This window comes from Oncorhynchus gorbuscha, linkage group LG14 (genome assembly GCF_021184085.1).
Source record: "Oncorhynchus gorbuscha isolate QuinsamMale2020 ecotype Even-year linkage group LG14, OgorEven_v1.0, whole genome shotgun sequence".
Lineage (NCBI taxonomy): Eukaryota > Metazoa > Chordata > Actinopteri > Salmoniformes > Salmonidae > Oncorhynchus > Oncorhynchus gorbuscha.
The window spans coordinates 60,656,896-60,679,719 of record NC_060186.1 but is presented as its reverse complement, the minus strand read 5'-3'; the positions used below and the strand labels follow the sequence as shown (position 1 = coordinate 60,679,719).

Here is a 22,824-nt window from a genome sequence, read left to right as displayed (position 1 = left end):
AGGTGTTGGACCTTCATTTGATCAACCTGTTACAGGAGTACTTTCCTTAGGTAGATTAGGTGCATGTCAGAAAAAACTTGGTATGTATACTTCACATTCATTGGTTACTGAGAAGCTGCACCCCAAATGGCTTTACTAATCTGTAACAGTAGTGTTCAGATGTTTCAATAGGCTCAGGCACAGGCTTACTCAAAAGGGCATTCTCATGTAGGGCCCCAGAGACAAAGGCCATAGAAAAGCATTACGTACTGACAACAAACTAAATATAGCACGGCCATTTTGTTGCCAAAAATATTGGGAATCTATTGTGCTGAGGCCTTTGAATTGGAAAGGTTTCATAAACACTGGGGATTGAACAATGACCATATTGTTGGCCCTGTGATTACTTCTACAGAAATACTGACTGAAACAGCACAGATATAAGGTGGAGTGTTGGCAGCTGTGCTGCAGTATTCAGACCATTTCCAGTCACTTACAGCCTGTACTTCTAAAGGAAATGACATAACATGTGGTTTCTGGGATTTAGCACAGTCATTACTTTATATTTCAACAAGGCAAAGAGAAATGTGATAAATAAACTAAAGGAAAAACAGTAACACACCCCTACCTACATGTACAAATGACCTCTAACCTGTACACCCGCACATTGACTCGGTACCGGTACCCCTGCATATAGCCTCATTATTGTTATTTTATTGTGTAACTTTTTATAATTTTTTAACTTACATTTATTTGGTAAATATTTTCTTAACTCTTTCTTGAACTGCACTGTTGGTTAAGGGCTTGTAAGTACGCATTTCACGGTAAAGTCTACACTTGTTGTATTAGGCACATGTGACAAATAAAGTTGGATTTGATTTGAATAACAATAACGAGGCTATATACAAGGGGTTATTTACCAAGTGAAGAGTTTCAGAAGAAAGGTCTTTGTTTCTCGCCATTTTGAGCCTATAAGTGAACCCACAAATGCTAATGCTCCAGATACTCAACTAGTCTAAAGAAAGACAGTTTTATTGCTTCATTAATCAGAACAACAGTTTTCAGCTGTGCTAACATAATTGCAAAAGGGTTTTCTAATGATCAATTCACCTTTTAAAATGATAAACTTGGATTAGCTAACACAGCGTACCATTGGAAAACAGGAATGATGGTTGCTGATAACGGTCCTCTGTATGCCTATGTAGAAAATTCCATAAAAATGTAATGTTATTTCAATTTACAAAAAAGTTGCTTTTCTTTGAAAAACAAGGACATTTCTATGTGACACCAAACTTTTGAACGGTAGTGTATATTTGCCACTCATCAACTAAAAAATATTTGGTCGACCAACAGCCTATTGACCAAACAATCGACCAGTTGACTAAATGAGGAAAGCCCTAGAGTCCAGTGAGTGTATATCAAGCATGTGCAAAAGAATCAGTGCAAAAATAAATAAGAAATAAGAATAAAATAAGGGGGTCAATGTAAATAGTCCTGGTAGACATTTGATTAACTGTTCAGCAGTCTTATGGCTTGGGGTAGAAGCTGTTCAGGAGCCTTTTGGTCCTAGACTTGGCACTCCGGTACTGCTTGCCATGTGGTAGCAGAGAGAACAGTCTATGACTTGGGTGGCTGGAATCATAGACCGTTTTTAGGGCCTTCCTCTGACACTGCATGTTATAGAGGTCCTGGATGGCATAAAGCTTGGCCCCATTGATGTACTGGGCCATACGCACGACCCTCTGTAGCACCTTGTGGTCAGATGCTGAGCAATTGCCATACCAAGCGGTGATGAAACCACTCAGGAAGCTCTCGATGGTGCAGCTGTAAAACTTTTTGAGGATCTCCTGAGGGGGAATAGGCATAGTTGTTCCCTCCTCACAACTGTGTTGGTGTGTTTGGACCTTAGTAAAGTGTACACCAAGGAACTTGAAGCTCTCAACCTTCTCCACTATAACCCAGTCAATGTGAATGGGGGTGTGCTCAGTCCTCTTTTTCCTGTAGTCCATGATCAGCTCCTTTGACTTGCTCACGTTGAGGGAGAGGTTGTTGTCCTGGCACCACACTGCCAGGTCTCTGACCTGCTCCATATAGACTGTCTCATCGTCGTCGGTGATCTGGCCTACCACCGCCGTGTTGTCGCAATCTTAATGATGGTGTTGTAGTCATGCGCAACCACACAGTCGTGGGTGAACAGGAAGTACAGAAGGGGACTCAGCACACACCTCTGAGGGGCCTGCATGTTGAGGGTCAGAGTAGCGGATGTGTTGTTGCCTACCCTCACCACCTGGGGGCGGCCCGTCAGGAAGTCCAGGATCCAGTTACAGAGGGAGGTGTTCAGTCTCAGGTTCCTTTGCATAGTGATGAGCTTGGAGGGCACTATGGTGTTGAATGCTGAGCTGTAGTCAATGAGCAGCATTCTCACGTAGGCGCTCCTTTTGTCCAGTTGGGAAAGGGCAGTGTGGAATGCAATGGAGATTGCTTCCTCTGTGGATCTGTTGGGGTGGTATGCGAATTGGAGTGGGTCTAGGGTTTCTGGGATGATGGTGTTGATGTGAGCCATGAACAGCCTTTTAAAGCACTTCATGGCTACAGATGTGAGTGCCACGGGGCAGGAGTATAGCACGTTGTTGCGATTTAAGCCCAAGCCTAGTGGAAGAAAATACCCTCTTCCATTAACAAATTCTGTTTACCTGACTCAAAAACCTGAGTAGTGACCAGATGGCAATATGAGGGACATGAAATCAGAGTCGTGTCCCTCTCCTGTGACATCATAATGATATTACTGGTAACAAAACATCCTTCAGACCAAAAGACCCAGTCTCAGGTATCTGTGATGGAGGAGGATGTGTGAAAGGCTTGCTGTCACCTATGAAGGAGGTGTCACACTTGTCTTGTGTGTGTGTGTGTGTGTGTGTGTGTGTGTGTGTGTGTGTGTGTGTGTGTGTGTGTGTGTGTGTGTGTGTGTGTGTGTGTGTGTGTGTGTGTGTGTGTGTGTGTGTGTGTGTGTGTGTGTGTGTGTGTGTTCCAGCTGCAAGCAGAGGAAAGGCGTCAAAGATGAGAGCACTGATAGACATTTGCATCCAGTGTAATAAATCTGGTTAAATTGCATGGCTGGAGTCTCAGGTCTCCCACCCAGAGTCAAAGGCTAGGACACTCATCTCCGTTTCTCACACACACACACGGGCCCGCACGCACACACACACCTGTCTCTGTCCTCGGTATTAGGCCCATTCACACTCCATTCATCTACTGAACCAGTCCAGACCAAATGAACACGTTGATCTTCAAATGACCCACCATTCACATGGGAAAAGACATGAACTCTATTGATCACTCAGATCAGATGGCCCACACACATCTGTACAATCAAGATGACCATGTCACCCTGGCCCCTAACAAAGAACTAGAGGCAAAAGTGATTATCTTAATCAGTGTAATCTTTACCATATCTTAATTGCAAGATTTGCCATGCACTTTGGGAAGATGTGGATTGGTATAGGCCTATGTGGATTGAGGACTGACAAGATTGCATTTTGGCATACAACATTGAAAGCCTCGCTGGGGATGCCTCCCTGGGGATCCAGAGGCCTTGGCTACAACTCCAATTGCTGGATATCAAAGTGATATTGTTGTCAAACCAGTGCCAGTTGTGTTCAAGGTGCTAGGAGGTGTGCACTGATAAGGGACTAACAAGCTAAACTTAAAGGTTGGGGGGAAAATGACATGGAGAACAAAATGTAGCCACACATCGACACAACATCACATTTCAGGACTGACAATATTTCAATCAATGCAATTTGCAACAATTTTTCCATCATAACCTTTCCAAAGTAACATTCCAGCACAGCAACAAAACACAACAACAAGTGTTTTGGCATGGGGCCTTCATAGAACACACAGGAGCTCAACTCTCCTAAAACAACATGAGCAGTTACAATTTGTAACAATGTAACCAACACAACAATGAAGTTTAATAAACGAATTGTAATGGAGGCTACTTGTTACCTCTGTCTGAAACAACAGACAAGTACAATTCCATCTTCGCAGCTCAAGTGCACCAGACTAGGAAGATAGCACACAAACAGGTTTTCAACTCAAGAGCAACATACCATTTTCACTGGATTCCAGGTTGCTTTGAAATCGGATCACCTCAAAAACAAAGCTCCTCGGGAACAGGTTGAAGAAGGGAAATGACCCAAATGCCAAACCCATATTTTGGGCACCGAGGATGGAATGTAAAACTTTGCGCTTGTCGCTTTGAGAAATAGACCATCTTCCCTTGCGTTGTTGTTTTGGGACGTGATTTACACGTTAACAAGTATCAATACACAACCACTAAATGAGCAACGTGGGTCTCCCTAGGAGGGACACAGTTAAAAGCTTTTCTCAGTTGGTTGTTACCTTCCTGTCTCCCCTCCCCCAAACCGGCCCACAAACTTACAAGCATCCCCATCACGTCTGTCCATAGTTGGGAGAAACTGTCAGAGACTGCGCCGTCCGCCTCGGGTTCAAGTTGGGAGAAACTGTCACACACTGCTATGTCCGCGTCGGGTTCTACCGAGGCGGCTGCCTGGTCGCCTTGGCCCTCCATAATGTCTATGGTTATGAAGTATTGCCGTTGGCGCAATGTTTTGATCCGTGACCATACGCAATTGTCTGACTACTGACGGACACCTCTTCTTGAGAAAGTTGTCCCCGTCTCAGCCTTAAAATCATTCAGCATTCCTTGGCACAAAAGATACTGAGGGAGTGAACAATCTCCAAATGCCTTCAGACATGCTTGGGAAGTGCAACAAGTGCACTAAAACTCAGAGGCAAGTTGAATATGTGTCAGCACATATTGCAATAACACGCACAAATCGCAGTAAACACAATTGAAGCTGAAGTTACAGTGCAGGGTTTTAATCTGAAAAGTTAATTGGTTGAGCTCTCCGCAGCTCGCTGCCCGTGCGCTTCTGGCATAAACCAACATTTACAGCGGGGGACATTTGGCACGAAGAGAGACACCTAATTCGAAACTATTTATCTGTATTAGAAAAGACAAAGACAAATCATTACGAATAAAAATTCAGTCGCGAACTTTGAGAAATACTCCCATTAACAACAAAGAAGGAGAAAACGCCCGAAGCGCAGTCCTTGTCTGTAATTATCCACGCTCCCCCCTCTAACAGCAATGAGCTCCCCTCTCTAGTTCACTCCTCCCAGCAAAAACATTTACACAACAAAAAGTCCTCTGGTCTGGTTGGTGTCAGTCATCTCTGCACTAACATACCAAAGGAAATCTTACACCAATATAGTCTAATAGTCTGTTTCTTAAACTTTGGTAAAGGTTGTGGAAAGTTGCCAGACGGACATCTAACCCTTTATTAGGCTACTATGCGCGTATCCTGTTGCTTTTCCACCAATACTTTCTCCACAGGGTTGAATAGGTTTAGGAGAACAAAGCGATTCTCCACACAATTGTATCAAAAACAACAGCGCATGGGAAAACTATTTTTGGGAGGAGTGACGTATACCGTGACCTATTCGTAATAGTGATAAACCGCAGGAATAGTCTCCAATTAACAAACAAAGACAAAAGCATGTCAAATAGAATAGCCTACACATTGTGTATAATTTATGGCGGCCCACTGCACCATAGCAATAACAGTGGAAAAAACTACAAACCTGTCCACTACATTATAATATATGTGTAACTACATGCCATTATAAAACACCTGTACACTGTTTTATATAGGATAGTGGAATTATGAAAATAAAATACAATTCATCTGTATAATGATGATTTAGTTATCAATATGGGTAAAAACTATAGAGTTAGACTTCATAGAGTTACAAATGAATCCAAATGATGTTGCATACAATTTAAATTCTACAAAAAATTATAATGTAGCAGCTGGCATACATCTCTGGATTCTACATAGTGTTGAATGGATGATTAGGTGTTTGTTTTGCTCTACCAGGCAACTACTGTAATGAAGAAGTCTTGACTTTGTCTCAGTATTTCTCTGTGCTGCCAGAAGCACATTCCCAGAGAGAGCAGCATGTCTGCTGAACAGCAACAGCTGCCTGCAGTCTCGTGACAGATTTCAGAACAGCCTGAGCGAGCGAGTGAGAGAGAGAGAGAGAGAGAGAGAGAGAGAGAGAGAGAGAGAGAGAGAGAGAGAGAGAGAGAGAGAGAGAGAGAGAGAGAGAGAGAGAAAGACAGCGATAGCAATGAAGCTAATTGAAAATTGAAATTGAAGAGGCAAAGAAGAAAGAGAGAGGGTGAGGGAGTAAGGAGATGCTACGATCTGTGCCTTTCCTGCCTTGTGTAATACACTGACACAACCATCCGAGGCTGTAAGAGAAGAGAGACGACCAGTCACGACTTCTCCATTATGTGGAATGGACAATGACAACCTACCTGCAACATTTCGACATTAGGAAGAGCCCCTGGGCTAAGTAACTCCCAACTCTATATAGTGAAATGTGATCAGAGGCTCACTGAGGATTACATGGGCAGTGTATTATTCCTGTAGGTGGTGGTCATTCCTCCATTCCTCAATTCCCTCGTTCACTCCATCGTACACATAAATCAGCCTAATCCGCACAGACCACAGAGGCTAGGCTGTGGAGGGAGAATGTCTTTCACAAGCCTGGGACAAGCAGCAGCTGCTCAACAGTATCCTGCTTACAGTGTAAACACATAAAACAAGGGAAGCACAACCCCAGCTTTGTTCCCTTCAACCCAGGGGATCATTCACCACTGACCCAGCCCCTAAACCCCGGGCTAGGCCCTGGCCCTGGGCTAACCTGCCTGGCTAAAGCTGTGGAATGGTGGAACTGGGAGGGATTGGATGGTGTGTGTGTGTGTGTGTTTGTGCGCATGTGCCAACCCATTATTTTCCTAAAAAATCAGGTTGTGTTGCAGGAACCATGATGATATCTCTAGAAGCACCACCACCACCCTTCACCCTGCTGAGGTGTTTTGTCACTAATGCCCACCCCCCTGTTCCACCCTACCCTTCCCACACTACAGGACACGACACCCCTCACTGTGCCCCACCTGTAATGTCCCAAACAGTAGGGTCAGCATGCTAATGAGGAGAGGAGGCACAGCCTGTTGACTCAGAGCACACTTATTATATACAGCCTCTGCTAATACGCAACAGTGTGTGTATCTCGCTGTGTGTGTGTGTGTGCGCGCGTGTGTGTGTGTGAGGACCCTGTGGTGTAATCTTGTTCCTTTCCCATCACCTCCAGATAATAGGTGTCATTTTGCCAGACAAAAAAAATGGTCCTTTATTGAGACAGTCAATACTGTTACTGCTTCCTTTACCAGAGCCCTCCAATTCAACTCTTGACCTTGAAGCCAGTTCCACTGCGTTTTTTCATTGTTCCCCTCTAAGCAGGGACAGATTTAGGGTGCGTCCAATTAATGATCAGGTAGAACAGACAACCAGAAGGCTCCAGACCTCGTAGGGTAAGAGTTTAATACCACTGGTATAGAGTATCCAAGATTGAATCTACTCTACAATAGAATAGCCAGGAGCCAAAACAACATACCCTGTCGTCAGCAGTACAAGAATGAGGACAAAGAGAAACATGTGTAACACATAAACACAGAACAACATACAGCTGATACTAATTGAACTCCTATACATTTGGGAGAGAGATAAACACAATATGTCATGGCCATTAAATAAATAGAGAGCGTTCTGTGAAAAGTAATGATGTAATGACTATCAATCCCTCCAAGAATGTAAAAGTCGAGTATACCCCAGAAACCTACAGTTGAAGTCAGAAGTTTACATACACCTTAGCCAAATACATTTAAACTCAGTTTTTTACAATTCCTGACATTTAATCGTAGTAAAAATTCCCTGTCTTAGGTCAGTTAGGATCACCACTTTATTTTAAGAATGTGAAATGTCAGAATTATAGTAGAGAGAATTATTTATTTCAGCTTTTATTTCTTTCATCACATTCCCAGTGGGTCAGAAGTTTACATACACTCAATGAGTATTTGGTAGCATTGCCTTTAAATTGTTTAACTTGGGTCAAACGTTTTGGGTAGCCTTCCACAAGATGCCCACAATAAGTTGAGTGAATTTTGGCCCATTCCTCCTGACAGAGCTGGTGCAACTGAGTCAGGTAGTAGGCCTCCTTGCTCGCACACGCTTTTTAAGTTCTGCCCAGACATTTTCTATGGGATTGAGGTCAGGGCTTTGTGATGGACACTCCAATACCTTGACTTTGTTGTCCTTAAGCCATTTTGCCACAACTTTGGAGGTATGTTTGGGGTAAATGTCCTTTTATAAAACCCATTTGTGACCAAGCTTTAACTTCCTGACGGATGTCTTGAGATGTTGCTTCAATATTTCCACAAAATGTTCCTTCCTCATAATGCCATCTATTTTGTGAAGTGCACCAGTCCCTCCTGCAGCAAAGCACCACCGCAACATGATGCTGCCACCCACGTGCTTTACGGTTGGGATGATGTTCTTCGGCTTGCAAGCCTCCCCCTTTTTCATCCAAATATAACGATGGTCATTATGGCCAAAGAGTTCTATTTTTGTTTCATCAGACCAGAGGACATTTCTCTAAAAAGTACGATCTTGTCACGCCCTGACCTGAGATATCTCTGTTTTCTTTATATTTTGGTTAGGTCAGTGTGTGACTAGGGTGGGTAAGCTAGTTTTGTATTGTCATGCAGGTGAAAGAGGACCCAAACGCGACTTAACAGAAACAGAGTTTATTAAAGTCCAAAACGGAATAACAGAAATCCTCTAGATTTGTAGAGGGGAAAACAACTGGAGAAGCGGCCACAGACTGCAGGTCGCTTCGGGTAGGCGCAGGCCGTAGTCGACTGAGACACCTGCTCACACGCAGCGTCTGATGAAGGCACAAAACACGACAGGACAGGGTGATACACAATCACGGCAAAAACACGACAGGACAGGGCGAAACGCAATCACAGCATGGTGAATACAATACAAGGAACCGACCGCACAGGAACGGATCACAAAGGAATAAATAGGGACTCTAATCAGGGGAAAGGATCGGGAACAGGTGTGGGAAGACTAAATGATGATTAGGGGAATAGGAACAGCTGGGAGCAGGAACGGAACGATAGAGAGAAGAGAGAGCGAGAGAGTGAGAGAGGGAGGGGGAGAGAGAGGGATAGGAGGAAAGAACCAAATAAGACCAGCAGAGGGAAACGAATAGCATGGGGAGCACAGGGACAAGACATGATAATAAATGACAAACATGACAGTACCCCCCACTCACCGAGCGCTCCTGGCGCTCTCGAGGAGGAACACTGGCAGCAACGGAGGAAATCATAGATCAAACGGTCCAGCACGTCCCGAGAAAGAACCCAACTCCTCTCCTCAGGACCGTAACGAAAAACGATAAAAAGGGAAACTAGGGTACTACTCTAAAAAAAATGAGAACTAGGGACAGACTGAGACACAGCAAGGGCAGGGACAAGAACAGGAGAGATGCGATGGCAGGGAACAGACTGAGACCCAGCAAGACCAGGAGCAGAAGCAGAAAAAAAAATTACCAGACTTCTTCTGCGCGCAGTCTGAACACGCAGCCACGAAACGGCGCGTGTCACGCTCCTGAGTCGGCCACCAAAAGCGCTGGCGAATAGACGCAAGAGTGCCTCGAACACCGGGATGACCAGCTAACTTGGCAGAGTGAGCCCACTGAAGAACAGCCAGACGAGTGGAAACAGGAACGAAAAGGAGGTTACTAGGACAAGCGCGGCGACGCAGTGTGCGTGAGTGCTTGCTTAACCTGTCTTTCAATTCCCCAGACTGTCAACCCGACAACACGCCCATAAGGAAGAATCCCCTCGAGATCAGTAGAAGCCACAGAAGAACTAAACAGACGGGATAAGGCATCAGGCTTGGTGTTCTTGCTACCCGGACGGTAAGAAATCACAAACTCGAAACGAGCGAAAAACAACGCCCAACGAGCTTGACGGGCATTAAGTCGTTTGGCAGAACGGATGTACTCAAGGTTCTTATGGTCTGTCCAAACGACAAAAGGAACGGTCGCCCCCTCCAACCACTGTCGCCATTCGCCTAGGGCTAAGCGGATGGCGAGCAGTTCACGGTTACCCACATCATAGTTGCGCTCAGATGGCGACAGGCGATGAGAAAAATAAGCGCAAGGATGAACCTTATCGTCAGACTGGAAGCGCTGGGATAGAATGGCTCCCACGCCTACCTCTGAAGCGTCAACCTCGACAATAAATTGTCTAGTGACGTCAGGAGTAACGAGGATAGGAGCGGACGTAAAACGTTCTTTTAGAAGATCAAAAGCTCCCTGGGCGGAACCGGACCACTTAAAACACGTCTTGACAGAAGTAAGAGCTGTGAGAGGGACAGCAACTTGACCGAAATTACGAATGAAACGCCGATAGAAATTAGCGAAACCTAAAAAGCGCTGCAACTCGACACGTGACCTTGGAACGGGCCAATCACTGACAGCTTGGACCTTAGCGGAATCCATCTGAATGCCTTCAGCGGAAATAACGGAACCGAGAAAGGTAACGGAGGAGACATGAAAAGAGCACTTCTCAGCCTTTACGTAGAGACAATTCTCTAAAGGCGCTGTAGAACACGTTTGAACATGAATCTCGAGTGACGGAGAAAAATCAGGATATCGTCAAGATAGACAAAAACAAAAATGTTCAGCATGTCTCTCAGAACATCATTAACTAATGCCTGAAAAACAGCTGGCGCATTGGCGAGACCGAACGGCAGAACCCGGTACTCAAAATGCCCTAACGGAGTGTTAAACGCCGTTTTCCACTCGTCCCCCTCTCTGATGCGCACGAGATGGTAAGCGTTACGAAGGTCTTAGTAAAGCACCTGGCTCCCTGCAGAATCTCGAAGGCTGATGACATAAGGGGAAGCGGATAACGATTCTTAACCGTTATGTCATTCAGCCCTCGATAATCCACGCAGGGCGCCGAGTACCGTCCTTCTTCTTAACAAAAAAGAACCCCGCCCCGGCCGGAGAAGAAGAAGGCACTATGGTACCGGCGTCAAGAGACACAGACAAATAATCCTCGAGAGCCTTACGTTCGGGAGCCGACAGAGAGTATAGTCTACCTCGAGGAGGCGTGGTCCCTGGAAGGAGATCAATACTACAATCATACGACCGGTGAGGAGGAAGGGAGTTGGCTCGGGACCGACTGAAGACCGTGCGCAGATCATGATATTCCTCCGGCACTCCTGTCAAATCGCCAGGTTCCTCCTGAGAAGTAGGGAGAGAAGAAACGGGAGGGATGGCAGACATTAAACACTTCACATGACAAGAAACGTTCCAGGATAGGATAGAATTACTAGACCAATTAATAGAAGGATTATGACATACTAGCCAGGGATGACCCAAAACAACAGGTGTAAACGGTGAACGGAAAATCAAAAAGAAATAGTCTCACTGTGGTTACCAGATACTGTGAGAGTTAAAGGTAGTGTCTCAAATTTGATACTGGGAAGATGACTACCATCTAAGGCAAACATGGGCGTAGGCTTGTCTAACGGTCTGAAAGGAATGTTATGTTTCCGAACCCATTCCATGAAACAACCCTCAGCCCCAGAGTCAATCAAGGCACTGCATGTAGCACCCGAACCGGTCCAGCGTAGATGGACCGACATAGTAGTACAAGATCTAGATGAAGAGGACTGAGTAGTAGCGCTCACCAGTAGCCCTCCGCTTACTGATGGGCTCTGGCCTCTTACTGGACATGAATTAACAAAATGTCCAGCAACTCCGCAATAGAGGCACAGGCGGTTGGTGATCCTCCGTTCCCTCTCCTTATTCGAGATGCGAATCCCTCCCAGCTGCATGGGCTCAGTCTCAAAGCCAGAGGAGGGAGATGGTTGCGATGCGGAGCAGGGAAACACCGTTTGAGCTCTCTTCCACGAGCCCGGTGACGAAGATCTACCCGTCGTTCTATGCGGATGGCGAAGCAATCAAAGAGTCCACATCTGAAGGAACCTCCCGGGAGAGAATCTCATCCTTAACCACTGCGTGGAGTCCCTCCAGAAAACGAGCGAGCAGCGCCGGCTCGTTCCACTCACTAGAGGCAGCAAGAGTGCGAAACTCAATGGAATAATCCGTTATGGACCGTTCACCTTGGCATAAGGAAGCCAGGGCCCTAGAAGCCTCCCCACCAAAAACTGAACGGTCAAAAACCCGAATCATCTCCTCTTTAAAGTTCTGGAATTTGATAGAGCAATCAGCCCTTGCCTCCCAGATAGCTGTGCCCCATTCTCGAGCCCGGCCAGTAAGGAGTGAAATGACGTAAGCAACCCGAGCTCTCTCTCTAGAGTATGTGTTGGGTTGGAGAGAGAACACAATCTCACACTGCGTGAGAAAGGAGCGGCACTCAGTGGGCTGCCCGGAGTAGCAAGGTGGGTTATTAACCCTAGGTTCTGGAGGCTCGGCAGGCCAGGAAGTAACAGGTGGCACGAGACGTAGACTCTGGAACTGTCCAGAGAGGTCGGAAACCTGAGCGGCCAGGTTCTCCACGGCATGGCGAGCAGCGGACAATTCCTGCTCGTGTCTGCCGAGCATGGCTCCTTGGATCTCGACGGCAGTGTAACGAGCGTCTGAAGTCGCTGGGTCCATTCCTTGGTCGGTTCCTTCTGTCATGCAGCGACTTAACAGAAACAGAGTTTATTAAAGTCCAAAACGGAATAACAGAAATCCTCTAGATTTGTAGAGGGGAAACAACTGGAGAAGCGGCCACAGACTGCAGGTCGCTTCGGGTAGGCGCAGGCCGTAGTCGACTGAGACACCTGCTCACACGCAGCGTCTGATGAAGGCACAAAACACGACAGGACAGGGTGATACACAATCACGGCAAAAACACGACAGGACAGGGCGAAACGCAATCACAGCATGGTGAATACAATACAAGGAACCGACCGCACAGGAACGGATCACAAAGGAATAAATAGGGACTCTAATCAGGGGAAAGGATCGGGAACAGGTGTGGGAAGACTAAATGATGATTAGGGGGAATAGGAACAGCTGGGAGCAGGAACGGAACGATAGAGAGAAGAGAGAGCGAGAGAGTGAGAGAGGGAGGGGGAGAGAGAGGGATAGGAGGGAAAGAACCAAATAAGACCAGCAGAGGGAAACGAATAGCATGGGGAGCACAGGGACAAGACATGATAATAAATGACAAACATGACATGTATTGTCTAGGATTTTTGTATTGTCTAGGGGGTTTGGTAGGTCTAGTGGTTTTTGTATATTTATGTTGGCCTGATATGGTTCCTAATCAGAGACAGCTGTTTATCGTTGTCTCTGATTGGGGATCATATTTAGGTAGCTATTTCCCTTTGGTGTTTGTGGGATCTTGTCTATGTGTAGTTGCCTGTCAGCACTTGTTTGTATAGCGTCACGGTTCATTCTGTTCAGTGTTCATTCTTTTAATAAATAAGAATGTACGCATACCATGCTGCGCCTTGGTCTGATCTTTACGACGAACATGACAGATCTTTGTCCCCATGTGCAGTTGCAAACCGTAGTATGGCTTTTTTATGGCAGGTTTGGAGCAGTTGCTTCTTCCTTGATGAGCGACCTTTCATGTAATGGCGATATAGAACTCATTTTAAAGTGGATATAGATATTTTTGTACATGTTTCCTCCAGCATCTTCACAAGGTCCTGTGCTGTTGTTCTGGGATTGATTTGCAATTTTCGCACCAAAGTATGTTCATCACTAGGAGACAGAACGCGTCTCCTTCCTGAGCGGTATGATGGCTGTGTGGTCCCATGGTGCTTATACTTGCGTACTATTGTTTGTACGGATGAATGTGGTACCTTCAGGCGTTTGGAAATTGCTCCCAAGGATGAACCAGACTTGTGAAGGTCTACAATTTTTTTTTGAGGTCTTGGCTGATTTCTTTTGATTTTCTCATGATGTCAAGCTAACAGACACTGAGTGTGAAGGTAGGCCTTGAAATACATCCACAGGTACATCTGTACAGTCAATTTAGTGTATGTAAACTTCTGACCCACTGGAATTTGTGATACGGGTGAGTTATAAGTGAAATAATCTGTCTGTAAACAATTATTGTAAAATTACTTGTGTCATGCACAAAGTAGATGTCCTAACCGACTTGCCGAAACTATAGTTTGTTAACAAGAGTTTTGTGTGGTTGAATGGTTAAAATATGAGTTTTAATGACTCCAACTTAAGTGTATGTAAACTTCCGACTTCAACTGTATATGACTCAAGACAAGCAAGCTTCATATGCAAGTCCAGAATGCTAGTTTGTCTATGCCGGCCCTCTCTGCTCTCTCTCTCTCTCTGTTCCCTCTCTTTTTCCCTCTGTCTCTCTCTGCACCTGTGGTATTAATGGCTGGTAGTGTTGTGAGTGGGTACACACAGCCGTCCTATCCTGAGCTGCATTGATATTCCACTGATCAGATAGGTCAGTCTCCGCTCTCACTGAGGGTGCCCAGTACTCTCCAGGCCAGATTGGAAACAATCACTCAAACAAACACACACGCTACTCATAGCCATTGAAAGACAGGCCTAGCTCTAATCTGTTAAGGTTATGACAAGCTTCACGCCGTTGATCTACGTGTGTGCGTGCATGTGGGATTTTTGGAATAGCAGACACCTTTTGGTAACATGATATCCTCGCCGGTCACATGGGAGAGAAACCAACGTTTTTATTTTGTCTTTTCATTTTGTGAAAGCAAAGAAGAGTCACCTTACCTTGCTAGTAGTAGTCACCTTACCTTGCTAGTAGTAGAGTCACCTTACCTTGCTAGCTGGCAGCCTGGCTAAAAACATAGCAAGCTAGCTAGCCTTTTTAGCTTCCCAGATCAAATCAAATTTTATGTCACATACACATGGTTAGCAGATGTTAATGCGAGTGTAGCGAAATGCTTGTGCTTCTAGTTCCGACAATGCAGTAATATCCAACGAGTAATCTAACCTAACAATTTCACAACAATTACCTTATACACACACACAAGTGTAAAGGAATGAATAAGAATATGTACATAAAAAAATATATGAATGAGTGATGTAGGGTATCTAAACATTATATAAAGTGGCATTGTTTAACGTGGCTAGTGATATAATAATAATAATAATATATGCCATTTAGCAGACGCTTTTATCCAAAGCGACTTACAGTCATGTGTGCATACATTCTACGTATGTGTGGTCCCGGGGATCGAACCCACTACCCTGGCGTTACAAGCGCCATGCTCTACCAACTGAGCTACAGAAGGATGTGATGCATTACATCATGGTTGTTGTCCTTGATGATCTTTTTGGCCTTCTTGTGACATCGGGTGGTGTAGGTGTCCTGGAGGACAGGTAGTTTGCACCCAGTGATGCGTTGTGGAGACCTCACTACCCTCTGGAGTGCCTTACGGTTATGGGCGTACCAGGCGGTGATGGGCGTATGGCCGTACCAGGCGGTGATACAGCCGACAGGATGCTCTCGATTGTGCATCTGTAAAAGTTTGAGTGTTTTTGGTGACAAGCTGAATTTCTTCAGCCTCCTGAGGTTGAAGAGGCGCTGCTGCGCCTTCTTCACCACGCTGTCCGTGTGGTTGGATCATTTCAGTTTGTCCATGATGTGTACTCCGAGGAACTTAAAACTTTCTACCCTCTCCACTACTGTCCCGTCGATGTGGATAGGGGGGTGCTCCCCCTGTCTCCTGAAGTCCCCGATCTTCTCTATTTTGTAGACGTTGAGTGTGAGGTTATTTTCCTGACACCACACTCCGAGGGCCCTCCCTGTAGGCAGTCTCGTCGTTGTTGGTAATCAAGCCTACCACTGTATTGTCGTCTGCAAACTTGATGATTGAGTTGGAGGCGTGCATGGCCACGTAGTCATGGTTGAACAGGGAGTACAGGAGAGGGCTGAGAACGCACCCTTGTGGGGCCCCAGTGTTGCGGATCAGCAGGGTGGAGATGTTGTTACCTACCCTCACCACCTGGGGGCGGCCTGTCAGGAAGTCCATGACCCAGTGGCACAGGGCCGGGTCGTGACCCAGGGTCTCGAGCTTGATGACGAGCTTGGAGGGTACTATGGTGTTGAATGCCGAGCTGTAGTCGATGAACAGCATTCTCACATAGGTATTCCTCTTGTCCAGATGGGTTAGGGCACTGTGCAGTGTGATTGCAATTGCATCGTCTGTGGACCTATTGGGGCAGTAAGCAAATTGGAGTGGGTCTAGCGTGTCAGGTAGGGTGGAGGTGATATGGACCTTGACTAGTCTCTCAAAGCACTTGAGAAGATGATGACAGAAGTGAGTCCTACAAGGTGGTAGTCATTTAGCTCAGTTACCTTAGCTTTCTTGGGAACAGGAACAATGGTGGCTTCCCTTGAAGCATGTGGGGACAGCAGACTGGGAAAAGGATTGATTGAATATGTCTGTAAACACATCAGCCAGCTGGTTTGCGCATACTCTGAGGACGTGGCTGGGGATGCCATCTGGGCCTGCAGCCTTGCGAGGTTTGACACGTTTAAATGTTTTGCTCACGTCAGCTGCAGTGAAGGAGAGCCCGCAGGTTTTGGTAGCGGGCCATGTCAGTGGCACTGTGTTGTCCTCAAAGCGAGCAAAGAAGTTGTTTAGTCTGTCTGGGAGCAAGACATCCTGGTCCGCGACGGAGCTGGTTTCTTTTTATAGTCTGTGATTGACTGTAGACCCTGCCACATAGTACCTCTCGTGTCTGAGCCATTGAATTGCGACTATTTTGTCTCTATACTGACGCTTAGCTTGTTTGATTGCCTTGCGGAGGGAATAACTACGCTGTTTGTATTCGGTCATGTTTCTGGTCACCTTGCCCTGATTAAAAGCAGTGGTTAAAAACTTTAAAAGCAGGTGTAGAAGCACCACCGTGCTTCTACACTTGCATTGCTTGCTGTTTAGGGTTTTAGGCTGGGTTTCTGTACAGCACTTTGAGATATCAGCTGATGTACGAAGGGCTATATAAATACATTTGATTTGGTTCACGCTTTCAGTTTTGCGCGAATGCTGCCATCAATCCACGGTTTCTGGTTTGGGAATGTTTTAATAGATGCTGTGGGTACGACATCGCCGATGCACTTGCTAATAAACCCGCTCACCGTATCAGCGTATTCATCAATGTTGTTCGCCGCAATGCAGAACATATCCCCAGTCCACGTGATCGAAGCTGTATTGAAGCGTGGAATCCGATTGGTCGGACCAGCGTTGAACAGACCTGAGCGCGGGAGCTTCCAGTTTTAGTTTCTGTCTATAGTCTGGAAGCAACAAAATGGAGTCGTTTTTTATGAAAGTAGAGCGTTGCGGAAGATAGAATAACAATGGTCTAGGGTTTTGCCAGCCCTGGTTAAGTAATCTCCATGTGAAATAATCAGATTTATAATAAAACAAATATGCCCTAGCAAATATTCTTATACTTGCAGGTGTAACCTAAAACAATCCAGTTTGATATGCTGCTTGTGTATTCATTGCCATATCATCTAAAAACTAGAATGTCATGAAGGAAAAAAATCACATGGCTATCGATTTTATCTCTTCCTAACAAAATACATTTTGGGGGGGATTCTATAAGGCTACCTTGTCTTACCATAGCTTAGTCTATGCAGTAACCTACCTAACAAGTTTTGCAATGCCCATTGCATGCATTGTTAGGTAGCTTGCTAGCAGTGTGACAGTTTCCCAAAGTTTGGCATTGGCTTTGATCCTGATTTGAACCTATTTAGCTAGCTAGTTATGTTTTGTAGAACAATGTTGCTATGATATATTATCAACATTGAGTTGTGGTATAGTTTTATTGTGGTAACATTGGCTACCTATCTAGCCAGTTTGGTAGTAAACGTGAGCAAACTGTTAGCTAGCTACGTTAGCTATGTTTTTTGTAAGAAAGTGTGATATATTGTGCTGCATTAACTGGTCATATGCGTTAGCTAACGTTACATTCTTACATTGGCTAATGTTATCAAGCACACATTGAAAATATAAAAAATAAATTTAGAATCAAGGCAGGAAATAGCAATAGCAGGCTAGGTGCTAAAAGGACTTTCCAGAGGGAGGACTATAAGAAAGTCTGAAGAAATGTGTTTTAAGTACCATTCTGATTGATGGAGCAGCTCTCAGATGGTCAGGGAGAGAATTCCATAGGTGAGGGGCAAGGGAGCAGAAAGCCTCCTACCCCATAATATGGAGACACCTCTTGGGGACTTAAAGTACTCATGAGTTGCTGGACCGGAGAGTGCGAGGTGGCTCTTTGATAGAAATTAAGTTACTGAAGGAAGGACTGAACTCATTCAAGGCTTTCAACATTAGAAGGATATTTTTAAAGTCTATCCTATAGTTGACCGGTTTAGGGGTGATGTGGGTAGCTGACTTCTTGGTCCTGGTCAGGACTCTGGCAGCACTATTCTGGAGAAGTTGTAGCCTCTGAAGTGATTTAGCTGGAAGGCCCCGAACAGGGTTGCCGTAGCCAATCCGGAAGAAGATGAAAACGTGGACGAGTTTCTCTGCATCTTGCTGGGAGAGCGATGGTTTGAGCTGGGCAATATTTCTCAACCGGAAAAATGATGTTTTGCAGATATGTTTTATATTTTGCCATCAAAGGACAGAGAAGATCAAACTTGACTCCCAGGTTGGAGATGACAGAGGACAGATGGACGGAATTGTTAGGTTAGATTACTCGTTGGATATTACTGCATTGTCGGAACTAGAAGCACAAGCATTTCGCTACACTCGCATTAACATCTGCTAACCATATGTACTGTACGTGACAAATACATTTGATTTGATATGCCCGTCAATTGTAAGGCAGATGTTTCCAGCACTGGTGACCTGCTTGGGTGTCCCAATAAGCATAGCTTCAGTCTGCTGCTTTTCAGCTGGAAGAAGTTCTCTTTCATCAATGCCCTTATGTCATCTTCAGCTGTCAAGTTTTGCTAGGGTTGAGAAGATGTCCAGTGTGGTGTTAATACTTGGGTATCATTAGCGTAGCAGTGAAAGTTGATGTTATAGTCTCTGAGGATTTGAACATTAATAATGAGGATTTAACATGAATAAGTTATTACGTTATCATGAATACGTTATTACATTATCAGGTGAGCAACAACTTTTTTAAAAAATGAATAAAATAATAAATTCAAACGATCATGTAATAACATATGAAGATCAACGTTTTTATGTATTATTTCCCTCATTTTAATGCAAATACCACCCTCCACACACACAAACCTATGGACATGTACTCATACACAAGCACACATTGAAATGTACACACATGCACAGCACAGTATAATTTTACGTCCGTCCCCTCGCCCATACCCGGGCGCGAACCAGGGACCCTCTGCACACATTGACAACAGTCACCCTCGAAGCATCGTTACCCATCGCTCCACAAAAGCCGCGGCTCTTGCAGAGCAAGGGGAACTACTACTTCAAGGTCTCAGAGCAAGTGACGTAACCGATTGAAACGCTATTTAGCGCGCACCGCTAACTAAGCTAGCCGTTTCACATCCGTTGGTCCCTTCGCCCATACCCGGGCGCGAACCAGGGACCCTCTGCACACATCGACAACAGTCACCCCCGAAGCATCGTTACCCTTGCAGAGCAAGGGGAACTACTACTTTAAGGTCTCAGAGCAAGTGACGTAACCGATTGAAACGCTATTTAGCGCGCACCGCTAATTAAGCTAGCCGTTTCACATCCGGTACACACAGTCATTACTGCTGTTAAGTTTATGGATGTTTGAGGGTCAATCAGTCACACACTGTATGCAAGCATGCACATAAGCACTCATTTCATGCACAACCATACAGACACACTGCATAAAATTGGGGGAAGTAATACTCACAGTTCAGCATTTTATTATGTTATCTGGCAAGTTATTACATTAACCGGTTATATTACTTTAAACATCTAAAATGGTCTGGGCAGGGGTGATGTTGTGGATGTTTGTGTGCATCTGTATGTTGTCATTTCTATGTGTGTTTTGTATTGGTTAAAAAACAAATAATAATAATAATTTCCAATAGGAAAATAGTAGTCCAATAGGATTCGGATACAGGTGACAAAATCCTATAGGACTGTGAGAATATTACAACTTTTTTTCCCCTCAACAGGAACAAAGTTCTCAAATAGGATTTCAATAGGATTCTGATAGAGGTGACACAAAATGTGAGAATCCTATAGGATTCTATTGGATAAATCACTAATCGATTAGGATCATTTGACGAGGGCCACTTAAAATAAAATGCAACGATCCAAAATGTAGCAGGCTGTCTTCTACAAGTTGTCCTCTAACCAGTGATTCCATGTGTTTTTTTTTTGTAAGGTTAGTTTGAACAGGACGTGCAACCCGACTACTTATCCTGTGCGAATCATTATCCCTGTGTTTTGAGGGATATAACAGAGTTTAACAGGCGTTGCACCCAGTTTGGGTAAGAACAAATTGATGCTTCAAACAAAGTGCTATGGACCTAGCCTACAAATGAATGATGTGTTTTGTCATATATCAACTTTCCTAGTGCCATACTCCTCTTTCAATAGATAAAGTGGATGATTTTGTGCCAATGAATTGCCAAATACGTCAAGTAATTAAGTCTGCATACAGTATGTTACAGTTCACGGTTCTTACTGATATGCATTATTATTGAGACTTTCTCCGAACTGAAGGCCATTAGGTCAATATTAGACTATCCCTAGACATGTGAAATGTCTTCACGTCTAGAAGAGCCTCCAGGCTTCCTTCATAATGGCCAACATTGCATGAAGGGGCAGTTTGGTAAAACTAATCCCGTCTGAATCATCCACTGGAAAAACGGACCTGCTGGGGTAATACTGTTCTATAGTAATAGTAGTCCAGGGTTAACATGGATACAACCTCAAAAAAATGTTAAACTGTATATATGAATACTATTGTGGCACATGTATGGTAGGTAGTACATTTTATGTTTAGGTTTTCAATATTTCAGACTGTTTATTGATTTGGACACTTCAAAACAGTGTTTTGACATTGGACTATTTATGAATAGGAATATAAATGGTACTTTCAACATGAATATCCAATAGAATTAGGTAAAACTGCTAAATGAGTCCAACATCGTAATGTGATTTATTTATTTTGATGATCTACCATAAATGAACGGGGTTGACCTGCCTATAATATGGCACATATACTTTATTTGGCAATAACAAACAAACTAAAATATTTGTCTGTTTATAACAATAGTTATTAAATTACATAACGACATACAATTGCCATTTGAAATGGCTACAATTTAGCTAGCTAGCTAGTCAGGTGAAGAGGCTAACTAGTTTCTTAGCTAGTATAAAAACGAGTGGATAAAATGCTTTACAATGACGAAAATATGACATTGCCAACTTCGTCAGGAAACAAATACTGTGCGCACAGTTCTTGCATTCACGTACAGTAAATGATAAAACTGCTAGAATAATGTTAAAACCAGAGATTGTGTGCATAACCACAACTTCCAAGGTGAACTTGGGGTTCGGCAAACTGGAACGTCATCAGTCACTATTAAAGGGACAGGCGTTCTTACAGGCAAATAAAACATAAATTAATATAGATGTTTATCTGATCAACGAACATTTTGTCATTAATACTGTTGTATTGTACTAATGACAACAAACTATCATTTAATGGGTTCAACTAAGAAAAACTGTTCTAATAGGATTCTGATTGGGGTGCCAAAATCCGACAAGACTATCAAAAACATATAGGATTACTCTTGATTTCCAATAGGAAAAAGGTAGTCCAATAGGATTCTGATAGCGGTGACACAAAATCCTATAAGATTGTGAGAATCTTATAGGATTCTATTGGAAAAATCACAAATCCTATAGGATATTTTTGAGTAGGTCAACCTGGAAGGACTGAGGAACAGTAACAACCAAACAAACAGGAATACCTCAGTAAATTACAGCACCACAGGGTGCTAGGACCACAAAGATACATGAATAGTCCTATAGAGACTGTTACTAGTTAGATCGGTATAGTATATTGAAAATGTGTTAAGCAAAAATTTCATTTTAATTTTTAATTTTAAAAACAAATGAATGTGAAAACTGTTGTGGCACCAGGGTGGAATGTATTATAACCAGGCTGCTTTATATTTCTCTGGGGCCTCCGGGGTAGATAAATACAAAGAAGTTTCATTTGATTTGTATTTGGGGCATTCTTTCACCCAGTCATCTCTGTGTAGTAGCTGTTCTAATAAAGCCCTGTGTTTCTCATATCCTCATTCTTTCACAGGATAATTTGGGATCATGTTCTCAGTTATTAATGCAACTCTGAGGGGTCAAGGACCATTGCATCCCCAGGCACCCTGTTTGAACATCCGTGTGTGTGTGTGTGTGTGTGTGTGTGTGTGTGTGTGTGTGTGTGTGTGTGTGTGTGTGTGTGTGTGTGTGTGTGTGTGTGTGTGTGTGTGTGTGTGTGTGTGTGTGTGTGTGTGTGTGTGTGTGTGTGTGTGTGTGTGTGTGTGTGTGTGTGTGTGCATTCATGTTTGAGTGCTTCACATGCTACTGACTCCTGTGATTGGGAGATAATCACAGAACCCCAATTAACCAAACACCTAATTACCATCATCAGTTAGCCTCTCGCTAGCGTATTCATTTCATTAAATGTCAACACATTGTTCTGTAAACTATGAATAAAGGTTTTCAGGGAGGATAAATAAATGGCTGTTGTTTGTGTTTTCTAGGTATTATTTCTCTCGGGTCGGTCAACAATAATATATGAGGCTTTTGAAGGTACAAGCCAAAGCTAACTTGAAACAAAGAGAGGGATTTGACCTGAGAGTGAGGGAGAGAGAGGTGG

The 22,824-nt window shown here is 44.2% G+C and overlaps 1 protein-coding gene across 7 annotated transcripts in view; it reads right to left on the bottom strand.

The window, feature by feature from the left end:
• LOC123995246 (SAM and SH3 domain-containing protein 1-like) overlaps window positions 1-22,824 on the bottom strand; it is a 353,722-nt gene that overhangs the window by 97,684 nt on the left and 233,214 nt on the right. Inside the window, exon 1 of one of the 7 annotated variants that reach the window (XM_046298713.1) lies at window positions 4,424-5,181. The exons of 5 other annotated variants lie outside the window; for them this stretch is intronic. In XM_046298713.1, coding sequence (XP_046154669.1) covers window positions 4,424-4,573 — 150 coding nt within the window. In that variant the 5' untranslated portion in view covers window positions 4,574-5,181. Of the gene's footprint in view, window positions 1-4,091; window positions 4,367-4,423; window positions 5,182-22,824 lie in introns of those variants that run through there. One more of the 7 variants, XM_046298714.1, reaches the window with a different exon arrangement.